This window comes from Lucilia cuprina, chromosome 2 (genome assembly GCF_022045245.1).
Source record: "Lucilia cuprina isolate Lc7/37 chromosome 2, ASM2204524v1, whole genome shotgun sequence".
NCBI lineage: Eukaryota > Metazoa > Arthropoda > Insecta > Diptera > Calliphoridae > Lucilia > Lucilia cuprina.
Window position 1 is genome coordinate 49064645 of NC_060950.1, and position 13757 is coordinate 49078401.

Below are 13757 nucleotides of genomic sequence, written 5' to 3' on the forward strand. Positions count from 1 at the left end.
GTTAAGGCATGTTTTGGAGTTGTACACCGCTACGACGTCTTGAAAATTTAAAATATATTAATGCTAATATCTATAATTATATATACTAGTCAACTTATGATCCAGATAATTCAATTAGAAACAGAAGAACTATACCAAAAATATATCTTGGAATGTTTAAGAAAAGGTCCTTATAACAAAAATTATTATTTTTAGATACCTGAAGGAATCTATTAAATCCCAATATTAAATCTTAGTTTTATCTCTTAAAAAAATAGAAAAAAAGGCAAATATGGTCAAAAATCGTAATTTTAATGATATTATATAAAAAGATGGTACAAATACCCAAAAATTTTGGACCAAATGGGTTAAAAATATCCTTTCGGTTGATAGTAACCCCTTAAAACAATTTTAAGTAAAAATACCATTCGATTCAAATTTTTGTGTTTCGTAAAATATGGTCAAATATGAAATGCAGGAAAAATTCGAATACTTTTGTGAAGTAATTTTATGGACTTTTTTAAATAAAGCTAAATTAATTTAAGTAAATGTGAATTTTTAAAGTTTTAAAAAGCGTGATATCAAAGCTAAGCACTGTCTAGAGAATTTAACAAATTAATTGTATGCGTTGTATGTCAGCAACTGCTGACATACAACGTATACAACGCTACAACATCGATTGTGAATTGAACAATAGAATTAACACACACGTTGTGTGTATCCAAATCATAGCTAGATGTTTAATCTTCAGTGGAATTAACAGGGAGGTTTGTAAAATTTTGTGCAACTCATTAGTTTCAATATTGCTTTTACCAATTCGTATATATTTGATAGTCTTCCATGTGTTCTTCGAATAATTTGCAAAGCTAAACTTTTGGGCATAGAAGTTAGTCTTGGCTATTTGATTTTTTTGTTAACAACATTTCTAGCGGCACAAAAGTCTTATTTAATGTCCAGCGTTCTAAATCGTTTCCAGAGAGAGTATATGATATCTCTGCACCGTATTGCCTCCTGAATTTTTGCAACAAAGTCTGCAACTGATGGTATCCTTCATAAAAATAGCAACTCTACTACGTTTTAAGCGATCGAACATTAAAACTTTATATCCATGCAAATGAATTAAGCTATCAGGTATAGATTTATCCAGCTTTGTTTCAGAAACACACACAACATCAATATTGAAATTACCGCAAACAAATCTAAATTCGTCGATTTTTCACATTAGACTTTGGGTATTTCCGTACTTTCCAGCAGAAGCATATGAAACATATGACGCCCGAAATACAATACAGGTGATCCAAGAGACACCCAGCTGAACATTGAAATCAGCAGGTTGGTAAATGAGGACAAGCGGAAAAGATGGCTAGATCATTTGAAGAGCTGTAACCTGAGTTCGGGTGTTAGTAAGTTGTGGTCTACAGTTTAATCACTCTCCAACTCGACGAAGAAGGATGACAAGGTCGCTATTAAATTTGCTAACACCCCCATTTCCGAACCTGAAGGGTGCTTGCGCGCATTTTGCCGGCAATTCATTGAGCACCATGAGAGAGACGCAAAATGCACAGCACAACCACAGCATTAACCGCCATTGCCACTCAGATCTCACAAGGCTTAAATCAGCAGAGGCCCAGTGAAAGGACGGTCCTAGTTGCTCTTGAACTGTCGAATGCCTTTGACACTGTCAGTCACGCCACACTCTTCGAGGATATCCCCCAATCAACAACGCCCAACAACACGAAGTAATGGATAGTAAATTATCTGAGCGGCCGTCGGTCGTTCGTGGAGTTTAGAGACAGACGCTCCAAACCCCGTAGAGTTAAACAAGGCGTACGTCAATGTAAAGTACTATCGCCACTTTTGTTTAACTTCTACACATCTAAGCTCCCGCACCTCCACAAGGCGTGCAAGTGATTTCATATGCCGACGACTGTACAATCATGGCGACGGGCCACAACATTGATGAATTATGCGTTCTGGTGAATGGTTATCTCCATGAAATACATCAGTTCTTATCACCAGCGAAGTCGTCAACAACACTTTTTACCACCTGGACGAAGGAAGTAAACCTAAACCTTGGCATCGTGGTCAAGGAGTCCAAATTTCGACCGTGCACCACCCAAAAATATTGGGGGTCACATTTGATAGCTTCTTTACTTCCTCAGCTCACGCCACTGCAATCTCGCATAGTATAAACAAGGTCCTAAAAAAGCGCTAGCCGGCAGCACTTGGGGTATGGATAAATACACTGTAAAAATTTAACTTTAACCTTTTGGAAGTAAAATATTTTTCTTTAAAACGAAATTAAAAATTATGCTGCACTTAAAGGAATTTCAAAGTTATGGGCAATAATAACTTTTAGGCAATTTTAACATATTTTTAAAATTTTAAAGCGCGATATTTTTGGTTTGAAAATGGATTCCGTTAATTTGAGGAACACTTTCAAACCTTAATATGTGTTGCAAATTTCAAAGTTATAATGAAATTTTCCCAAAATATTCTTTATTTATCAGAAATGTTTGTCATTGAAAAAGGGTAAACTCGACCAACGTTTTTTTATATCCCCCATACAAGTACCCCTTGGAATATTGTGTAAAAAGCTTCAAACATTAACAAATTCGTTGTTTATGATGCAATTGGATCTACCCCCATATTATCAATAAAAATAATTTTATTGATAATTTATGACTAAAAAATAACTCTACAGTAATAGAATTCAATATAAATAGGTTTAATAGCCGAAATCGATACCGAAATCTGTGTACTACCCCCAAATAAGGAATACTATATTGCTTATTACCGGCTTAAAAATAACAGTATGATGACGAATAAGCAAGTTTTGTTTGACCCCGAACCTCTCTACTAAAGTTTATGTATATAAACTTAAAAACGGATATAGCGATAAAATTCGACACACATAAGTTTCTTTCGAGCCAATACATCTCTACAAAATTTTATGTGAATCGGTCCATAACTGTCCTGCATATAACTATCCCCCATATAAGGTCCCCTTCAGAAAATGACTACCGCATATTATTGGCGTAAAAATACGAGTACATATAGGGAAAAATTTTACATAAGTTCCTTAGGAGCCAAAACCTCCAAAAAAATTTATATAAATTGGTCATTATTGTCATCAAAGTATAGCAATGAAATTTGCGATCAAAAATCTCTCTACAAAATTTTATTTGAATAAGTCCATAATTGACCGTTCAGAAAATCTTTTTAACGCCCATTACTGTCTTACAAATACGATTATAGTGATAGTAGAGGGCAAAATCTCTTAATCAAATTGTATTTGGATCGGCACTTAATTTATCCTACCACCCCACATAAGGTCCCCATCAGAAAATTACTATAACGCTATTACTGGCCTACAAAAACGAGTAAATGAGATTCGTTATAAACATTACATGTAAGAGCCAAAATATTCATGGCAACGGTTTGATGGTGGGTATGTAAGATGCGGCATAGCCGAATGTTATACTCTTACTTGTTTTTAAATGTAATACTCTAGGTGACCAACTGGCCCTCATTCCGTTTATATTTTCCAATCAATTCGAAAACAACTCTGCTCTAACAAAGTGAGTTCTAGAGATAGCGAAATATTTCCGAAAATAAAAGTTTCTTAACCACTGTGCGCTATATTATGAAAATTTGAGCTAACAAAAATTGTTCGTATGTAAAAGGCCAATGAAAATTTGTGGTGTTATTTAATTAAAAAATTACCTTTCCTATTAAATAATACGGTACAAAATTTTAATATAATCCAAATTGTTTAATATGTACTTACCTAAAACATTATTTTCTGCAAACGAGTATTTTGTATTGACATTCATACTTTCTGCAAATGTGTATTTTATATTGGATTCTGTATTTTTCGAAAAACATGGATCTGTGGTGTTGTCAGAATAAGAAGGAGGAGGAAGATTTATATGATCATTTTCATATTTAGATGTTTTGTTTTCATGCTTCACAATATTTAGACTATCGATTTCATTTTGATGAATTACACCATGCTGGTATTGTTCCATTAATTTGTATTGACTGTTTAGCTGTTGAAGTAACATTTCTTCTTGTGAATTTAAGTTATTTTGTTTTTGTTGTAAAAATTGGAGCATTTGTAATTGTTGTTGTGATAGGAAAAATGATGGTTGTGTAGGTGGATTACCGGCTTGAGTTTCGATTGAATTGCCATCCTTAAGACGTTTTACTTGTAAATTATTTGGGTATGGTGGAGGTGGACCTTGTACCTGTAAAGCAAATAACACAAGTTAGAGTGGCAGTTTAGAACTTCAAAAATATTCCAAAGAAAACAAATCTGCGTGTTATATTCATACATACCCAGTAAAAATAAAACACTCCACTTCTAAAGAATAACATTAATCACCACTTCAAAAGTGGACTAAGTGAATTTTTTTCCTTCAGTGGAAATGACTTCTAAAGAAGCAAAAAGTATCCATTTTTTTTAAATGATGGAATATTTTTATACCCACCATCAAAAAAGATGGGGGTATATTGATTTTGTCATTCCGAGTGTAACACATCGTAATATTATTCACAGACCCCATAAAGTATATACATTCTAGGACCTTGTAAGATTCTAAGACGATCTAGCTATGTCCGTCCGTCTGTTGTTGGAACGGTAGTGTCTACAAAAAATATTGTATAAAGAGCTTCAAACATTCACAAATTCGTTTTTTATGAAGCAAATACCACAAAATTTCTCATAGTTTTTTGACTTCTGAAATAAAATTCTGAATTATGGCATAGGACCACAATTGTCCGTACTCCCAATATAACGTCTCCGTTAGAAAATGACTAAAAAGCTGATTACTGGCTTAACAATGCTTAAAAATTTTACGAGGATCGGTCTATAATTGACCCTTCCCCATATAAGGAACCCTTCAGAATACGACTTTAGAACTAAGTACTGGATTAAAAATACTAGTAGATCAATTCAATTTGACATAAACTAGATTTGTATGAGCTAACATCTCACTACTGGCTTAAAAATGCGAGTACAGCGATTAAATTCGACACTGATAAGTAATATATGAACCGAAATCTCTCTACCAATTTTTACGAGGATAAGTCTATAATTACCCCACCGAAAATGACTACAAGGCTCATTACTGGTTGAAAATTATACATAAATATGATTTGTATAAATAAAAATCGTTCTTCGAGATTTAAGAATGATGTTCACATTAGTATCGATATATAATAATAAAATATTAAAAATATGAAAGTTTATTTATATGGCAGTGATTTGATGGTGGGTACATAAGATTCGGCAAAGCCGAATATAACACTCTTACTTGTTTGTACTAAATTTTTTTGAATTAGACCAATTTTATTTTGGACAATAGATATCTATCCCAGTAAAAACTTTCATTACCACGTAAGAGGTATATGATAAAATTTACTTACACAATAGCATTTTAAGTCATTATTTTAACACAGTGATGTCATTGGAGGCAAGTACTTAAAACAAACGATTACAAGTAATTATAAAAAGTTGTCATTGTAAATCGCGTGATGATGGCAAGATGACCAATGAATTAGAAAGTATTTATATAATACATTATTATTAAGACCTTATTAGACTACTTCTATGTAATCCAGGCGATATCTAGTAGTCATTGAAAGGTATGTTGTTAGGTAAGTAATTACAATTGAAAGTCATTACCTAGTTTTTGCTGGGTATTGTGTAAAGTAGTATAAAACCTTACCAAAAGAGTAAGTTGACATGTATTTCAAATTAGTATCAGTATGGATTTAAATAACCAAAAACTTTTACACCAAAGATAACTATGCACTTCAAGATAGCTATTTGTTAAAATTACGGGCGTAATGCGTGTAATTTATTTATTTATTTATTTATTTATTTATTTATTTATTTATTTATGTTAATATTACTTGAGTAAAATTAGTTGTATTCTATAATACTACAATTTCACTTTCTAATAACTTCCAAAAAAAGAACATAACTACAAATGTTGTGAATTTGGAATCAAATAAAAAGAACTTCCCTTCTATTAAAATAAAATCATAATTTCTTCAGGTCTTTTTCAGTGCTTATTTTACTCTTATTTGGAAGTTCTTTTTCTTGCTGGGTATATACCAAAAGTACTACAAGGTTTATACAGAATCAAAAATTCAGAAATTATAATAAACCTTAACAAAACTCTTAACCGAAGTTTTCCCGAAATCCTCCGAGTTCAAATCGCAGGTAGAACTAATCTCTAGGAAATATTGATCTAATTTTTTCAACGTTTTAATCACTTATCTGTTGTCAATAAATCCCCATGAGATCTTCTAAAAAAAATTTTAAATTAGTTAAAATAAGTTAAAAAACTGAAATTGGAGATTTGAAACGGCCGTTGAAAAATTTTAACGTTTTTTGACCATAGCTGACAAGTTTGTGTTATCATATACGAACAAAAACTATTATTCGAGTAATTATTAATATATTTAAAGTATAAAAAAAATGTTTTTTAGAATATATCTCAAAAACAAGCTAATTTTTTGTCACATATTGAATGTATGTGCTGAGAGACACGTTAATGGCCTGGGGAATTTGCAATAACTTAAAAAATTCCAACCAATTTTTGTGTTTTATATTTTTCCGAAATGCTTATGATGTGCACATTTCGATTCCTGTACAATATTGTTTACTAAATGGCCAAATTTGAGCAAATACTGAAAAAATCGTTTTTTCCCATTGTAAATGCTTCAAACTTCAGCGCCGTTGCGGCACCTATTAACGTTGTTCTATCAGCCTAATTTTTTGCAGGACATACTTTTACAAGCCATAGAACAATTCCAGAGGTGGACGGCCTGTTGGATAATTTTTTTCCTTTATACAAGCTTGGAGCACTCTAATGCTTACACAAAACAATAAACAAACAAAAGCATAACACAGTATTAAACGGTAAATTTTTTGTTATTTTGATTTCTAGTTTAAAACACAAAGCAAAGAATGTACATCACTTTACGTTGTTGGCTATTGGCTAGAAACATGAAATTAAGTATGTAGAGCCCAGATTAGACGAAAACACATTAAAGGTGTTTTTTGGTACTTTTTCATTTTACAGAAGGAACTTTTTGAATTTTCTATATAATATTGAACATAGAATCATGAAATTAATTATGTAGAGCCTGGATTAAGTGGGAACCCATAAAAGGGGACATTTTGACACTTTTTCGTTATTCAAAAAGTACTTTTAGAAATTTTTATTATATTGAGCCTCGAAACATGAAATTAAGAATGTAGAACCTGGATTAAGTGAAAACCCAAAAAGTGGACTTTTTGCCACCTTACCGTTTTGCAATTGGTATTTTTTGGTTTTTGTAATAAAATTCTTACTGACTGTTTTTTAACACATTATAATAAAGGGTATATAAGATTCGGCACAGCCGAATATAGAACTCTTACTTGTTTATTATTAATTTTATTTGAAAGATTTTTATGTCATACACCTCTACAACGATACTACATCGATTGTGAATTGGACAATATGACTCCTCTTTCTAAACGATCCAGTATATATATACTTTATAGGGTCGGAAAATTACATTGTGGAAATTCAAAACGGAATGAAAACTTATTTATACCCTTCTCAGAAAGGTGTAGGGTTTAAAAAATACTAGAGCTAAAAGCTACTTACCGAAATTTTTCCTATGTGTCTTTTAGAAGAATTAGAAGACTGTTGATGTTGTTGCTGTTGTTGACGTGAACTCATTTCTAATGAGATAGGCAAATTCCAAGCTTCTTCAATTGAACAGAGTTGTCTTCTCTTTGAAGTAATACTTGGCATAGGTGCCTGGACTAATTGTGACTCCAAAAATTTTATACGTTGTTCCAAGCCTTTATTAATACATTGTTGGTCTAAGGAATTATAGCTTTCACAAACATATAGTGTATTTTCTAAATCCTACACAAAACAAAATAATATTTATATAAATTTTTATTGTATAAACAAATACATTAGCTTCAAATACAATTTTTTTTATTTTCTAAAAGATTTATAACATTCTAAAGCACAAATTGAATTCTTTATGTAAATAAAAAACTTATTCGGTGCGAATGTAAGATAAGCAAGCTTTATGTAAATAAAAAATCACAATAGATCACGAATTCCACATTATTTTTCTTTAAAAACCAACAAGAAAAATATAGAAGCAATATAACATTATGTCGGTCTATTCGTTGTTGTTAAAAACAAGGTGCTACGAATGAAATATCCCACAAATAGTTCTAACCGAAACAAAATCTAAAAAAACCGCCTTAATGTGTTGGGGTCTAATTTTTAACTTGTTCATAAATATTCGTTACTTTTTCAATTTTAAATTTAAATTCAAATATTTTTAGATTTTCCAAATGAGTAACCTTTGATTTGTTTTTTTTTTTTTTTTGTCTTCTTACAATTTTGAATAATTGAACATTTTTTAACTAAGTAGTCTTCGATTTTTTTTTATTTAAAAATTTTTGAATTTGAATTCAAATTTGGAAAATGTAGAATCAACTGAGTTGGCTTAGATTTTTTCCTATTTAAATTTTAAATTTCAATTTGAATAATATTTCTATTTTTAATTAAGTGTGCCTTGCTTTTTACCCAAATTCAAATTATAATTCAAATATTTTTGATTAAGTTAACATTGACTTTGCTTCAAATTTAAATTGCAATTCAAATATGTTTATTTTTATTTCAATCAAATTACCTTTGATTTTTGGGAATTCATAAAATGCTTTGGTATACTGTTTTAAAATTTGAAAATGAAATTTGAAATGTTTTAATATTTGAAAATTTTAATCTAGTTAGCTTTTTGGTTTTTTTGTTGAAAATAATGTAGAAAAATTGTATGTAGGTAAATTGTTATTTTTGAAATTTGAAAATTATATGTGATTGTAGTTTAGGAAAATATTTTTTTTTATCAGGTAGGCTATGGTTTTGGAAATTTTGATTGTTAGATAGTTTTAGGTTTGTAGGAAATTATTGATAATAGTTTTGATTGTTGAATTGTGCGGTAATAACTTTAAAAAGGAAAAGTAAAACGAGAATATTAAATAGTTTATATTGTGAAAATTGTGTATTTTTGAGAAAATAATAAAAAGGATATTCTGAAAAGACTGAAAAGTGAAAATTAAGGAAAAAGGATAATTAAAATTGTTGGAAAACGGAATAAATAACTATTGGCAACTCTATATTCCAATGTGAATATCGTTAACTTATTTTACTTTGTTCTCTTTTTGTCTTATCCTTTTTATTCATTCTATTCTTGTACTTGCCTAAGATAACACGCATTATTTTAAACTTTAATATTAATTTACTTTTGAAATAGAATAAAGACTTTTGTTATATTAAAATAAACAGGTTATGGGCCCAGAACAAAGTTCTGGTGAATATAATTAAAGTAAATAAAGTTCGGAGAATTTTGTTTATAAAGTTTTGGTCAACGTGTGGAAAAATGTCGTCCCTATATCAAATAGAGAAGCTGGACGACACGAATTATGTAGTGTATTAATTAGTAGTGTATTAATACACAATGGCTGGTGGAAGCATGCAAATGGTGTTGTTAAGGTCGAGGATGCTAAGACTGATAAGGATCGAGAAGCGTGGGGAGCAGAAGATGAAAAAGCGCTCGCTACAATAACGCTTTGTATAAAACCATCTCAACTGAACTTAATAAAGAATTGCTTGACATCACGAGATGCCTGGGTACGTTTGGAGGAGACTTACAAGCCGAGAGGTCCACTTCAGAAGGTGTCTCTATACAAAAAGTTGGTGAACCTTACAATGGCTGGTGGAGGAAATGTAGGTCAGCATATTAATAATTTTACGGAGTTAGCAGTAAAGCTGGCGGAGACGGGAATTGTCATCCAAGATGAACTCCTGATTACAATGCTTCTTTCCAGTTTACCAGATGACTATGAGAATTTTGTTATAGCAATTGAAACACGCGATGTCTTGCCTAATTTAACAACCGTTAAACAGAAAATTCTCGAAGAGGGAGATAGACATAAACAGAAAATTGATCGCGAAGAGGCAACAACAAGTACACAACAAATTTTTTCTATGAAAACTTTTCGGAGAGAGAATAAAGCGAAGAAAAATAACAGACAGAACAAAATGAAAGGCAAATGCTTTAATTGCGGCGAATTGGGTCACTATGCCAATAAATGTGGAAAACCTGCAAAGGCGCAAAAACAACATCTATTACATATACAATCACAGGAAAAGCAGAATACAAGAAACATACAATGGTGCGTAGACAGCGGGGCAACTTCACACATGTGCTATAAGCGGGAAATGTTTTCGAATTTTGTCGAGCACACGGAGGAAATTAGATTCGAAGCCGATAAGCATATTATGGCCAAAGGCAAAGGTGACGTAGAGACAGTGATTAATGGTAAGAAGATTAAATTCCAGGATGTTTTGTATTCTCCAGAGTTGAATAAGGAGTGAGATCGAAAAATTCTTAACACACGTTTTTCATTACATTTTTCAACCAAAGTATTATTTGATTTTTTTTTTGATCAAGTTACCTTTGAAAAACATGTCAGTTATTATGTGTAATGTCAATTATATTAATTTTTTTGTTAATCTTATTAAAATGAGTGACCAGAAAAAAGTGCGTACTGAAATTATTAAATATTTTCAACTAAACCCAACTTGGTCTTACAAAAAGTTGGCCAAGCATACAAAGGTCTGCCGTCAAACTGTTTCCAATGTTATTAAACAGTACCGGGAGAACTTGTCAGTTGATAGAAAACCTGGTTCAGGTAGAAGGAATGGTCCACATGATGTTTCTAAAGACAAAAAATAGAACGCATTTTCAAAAGAGCTCCCAACACATCCGGTAGGAAAGCAGCTCGGTTAGCTCAGTGCTCGGACTATTTGGTACGAACAGTTAAAGCTAATGCAGGTTTAAAAACATACAAGGCTCAAAAAGTTCCTGACAGGAACGCTGCTAAAAATTTAGAGGCCAAAAACACGGAAATTGAAGTCAAGTTTTATAAAAAAATATTCTTGCTGCATAATGGATGACGAAACGTATGTTCTGGCAGATTTTTCGCAACTTCCAGGTCAAAAGTTTTATGTTGCTGATGCTCGAGGGAATATTGAAGAAAAGTTTAGGACCCAAAAGCAGACAAAATTTCCCAGAAAGTTCTTGGTATGGCAAGCAATATGCAGTTGCGGCAAAAGAAGCCAATCATTTGTTACAACGGGCTCTATAAATAACGAAATTTACATCAAGGAATGTTTACAAAAAAGGCTGCTTCCATTCATAAGACTTCATAATGTGTCCACTTATTTTTGGCCTGACTTGGCATCCTGTCACTATGGTAAACAAGCCCTTGAGTGGTACAAGAACAATAATGTGGTATTTGTACCAAGAGAGGCAAATCCTCCAAACTGCCCGGAGCTAAGGCCAGTGGAGAGATATTGGGCTCTTGTTAAAAGAGAATTGAAGAGTACAAAAAAGGTGTCCAAAAGTGTGGTAGATTTTAAACGGAGATGGACTACATGTTCGAGCAAAGTGACAGAAAGCACTATAAAAACGTTAATGGAAGGGTTTCCGAAAAGGGTTCAAAATTTCATCACTAGTGATTAAAACTATAAAAATATATTTTTTTTGTAAATTGTAATAATAATTTGAATCAAATAAAAAAAATAAAGCTGTAAGTTTAGTGGTTTCTTTTTTATAAACATATATGTATGTTAAGAATTTTTCGATCTCACTCCTTATGAATTTCATTTCTGTTGGCCGAGTTGTGGCTAATGACTTGATTGTGGTTTTCGATTCGACGTCTGCTGTTGTGAAAAGTTTCGATTGAGAAATTATTCTAAAGGCCTTTAAGCACAATAATTTATTTTTAATTGAGGATCAAGTCGAACAATTATATGCAGCTATTGAAATTGGTGAACTGTGGCATAACAGACTTGGCCATTTGAATTATAATTCTTTGTGTGATATGTCGAAAAGGGAAATGGTTAAGGGTATAAATTTGAAGGAAGGTGTACCATCAGCTCGATGTAAAACGTGCATGACTTGCAAAATTCATGTAAGCCCATTTCCTCAAGAGTCAACTACACGGTCATGTGACTTATTGGAAGTTATACACAGCGATGTATGCGGTCCATTTAGAGTGACTTCATTCGGTGGTGCACGGTACTTCGTCACATTTATTGATGACTTCTCGAGAAGAGTTTTTGTATATTTTCTCAAAGCCAAGAGTGAAGTTTTTAAAACTTTCAAGATTTATAAACAGCATGTTGAGAAACAAACTGGACGAAAAATCAAAATATTGCGAAGCGACAATGGCCTGAGTACGTTAACAAGGAATTTGACAACCTTTTGGAAAGTGAGGGTATAGCAAGGCAATTAACTGTCCCTCACACACCACAGCAAAATGGTGTTGCGGAACGAGCCAATCGAACGTTGGTGGAAATGGCTCGCTCCATGATGGTGCACAGCGGTGTTCAACAAAGTTTATGGGCAGAAGCCGTAAATACGTCCGTATATCTACGCAACAGATGTCCTACGAAAATACTTGGCGATAAGACGCCATATGAAATGTGGTTTAACAGGAAACCAAATCTTCAACATCTCAGAACGTTTGGGTCCTTTGCAGTGGCATTAAATAAGGGTGATAAAAGTGGTGGAAAATTTGAGGCCAAAGGGGAAACTTATATAATGGTTGGTTATTCCCAAGTCGCGAAGTCATATCGACTATACAACAAGAATACCCGTAGTGTAATCGAACGTCGTGATGTCATATTCGAGGAGAATGATTTAAACAGCGATGACCCTCATGAATCTACACCAAAGGCAGCGGAAGACTATTTAACAATTGTTATTGATAATGGCAAACAACAAAATGCGGAAAATTCCGAGGATATAAATTTAGAGTCAACCCCTATCCCAACCGATTGCGACGAAACCGATGCGGAAGAGTTTGTAGGATTCCAAACAGCTGGTGAAAGTGAAGAGGAATCAGAGTCCGAGAATCAGAAGGAGACCCGCAGCAAACCAAAAATTGTTAGCACGGGTAAGCGGGGAAGACCACGTAAAGAGAAGTTCAATAGCATGATACAGGAAAGCGTTCCCACTACTGTTGAAGAAGCTATGAGTAGCCTTAATCGGAAAAATTGGTGTGAGGCAATGCAGACGGAAATGTCGTCCTTGGAGAGGAATGAAACCTGGTCGTTGGTTGATCTACCCGGTGGAGCACGTATCCTCGATTCAAAATGGGTATTTGCCCTTAAAAAGGACGAGAATGGATGCATAGAACGTTTTAAGGCACGTCTTGTAGCTAAAGGCTGTAGCCAGAGATTTGGCATTGATTACGAGGACACATTCTCACCTGTTGCGAGGTATTCAACCATACGCTTGATTATGGCACTAGCTGTTGAATGGAAGATGCATTTGCACCAAGTTGACATAAGTTCGGCTTATTTGAATAGTGATATACATCATGACCTTTATATTCGTCAACCAAAGGGTTTTGTTGACCCTAATTATCCTGACAAGGTTTTGAAGCTGCATAAGGCGATATACGGACTGAAACAGTCCGGAAAGGAGTGGTACGAAAAACTGGACTTTGTTCTCAGGAAGATTGGTTTTGAACAGTGCGTTAACGAACAGTGTCTTTATAAAGCCACGATGGAAAATGAATTGGTGTTGGTAACTGTTTACGTCGATGATCTTATAATTGGATGTAAGAATAAAAACCAAGTCTTAGCTGTAAAGCATTTATTGGCGAATGAATT

At 33.0% G+C, this 13757-nt stretch overlaps 1 protein-coding gene across 2 annotated transcripts in view; it reads right to left on the minus strand.

Moving 5' to 3' along the window:
- Window positions 1-13757, minus strand: part of LOC111684696 (lysine-specific demethylase 6A) — a 255112-nt gene that overhangs the window by 109818 nt on the left and 131537 nt on the right. For both annotated transcript variants that reach the window (XM_046945140.1, XM_046945141.1), the window contains 2 exons: window positions 7650-7916; window positions 3770-4229 (listed from right to left, as the gene is read on the minus strand). In XM_046945140.1, coding sequence (XP_046801096.1) covers window positions 3770-4229; window positions 7650-7916 — 727 coding nt within the window. The remainder of the gene's footprint in view (window positions 1-3769; window positions 4230-7649; window positions 7917-13757) is intronic.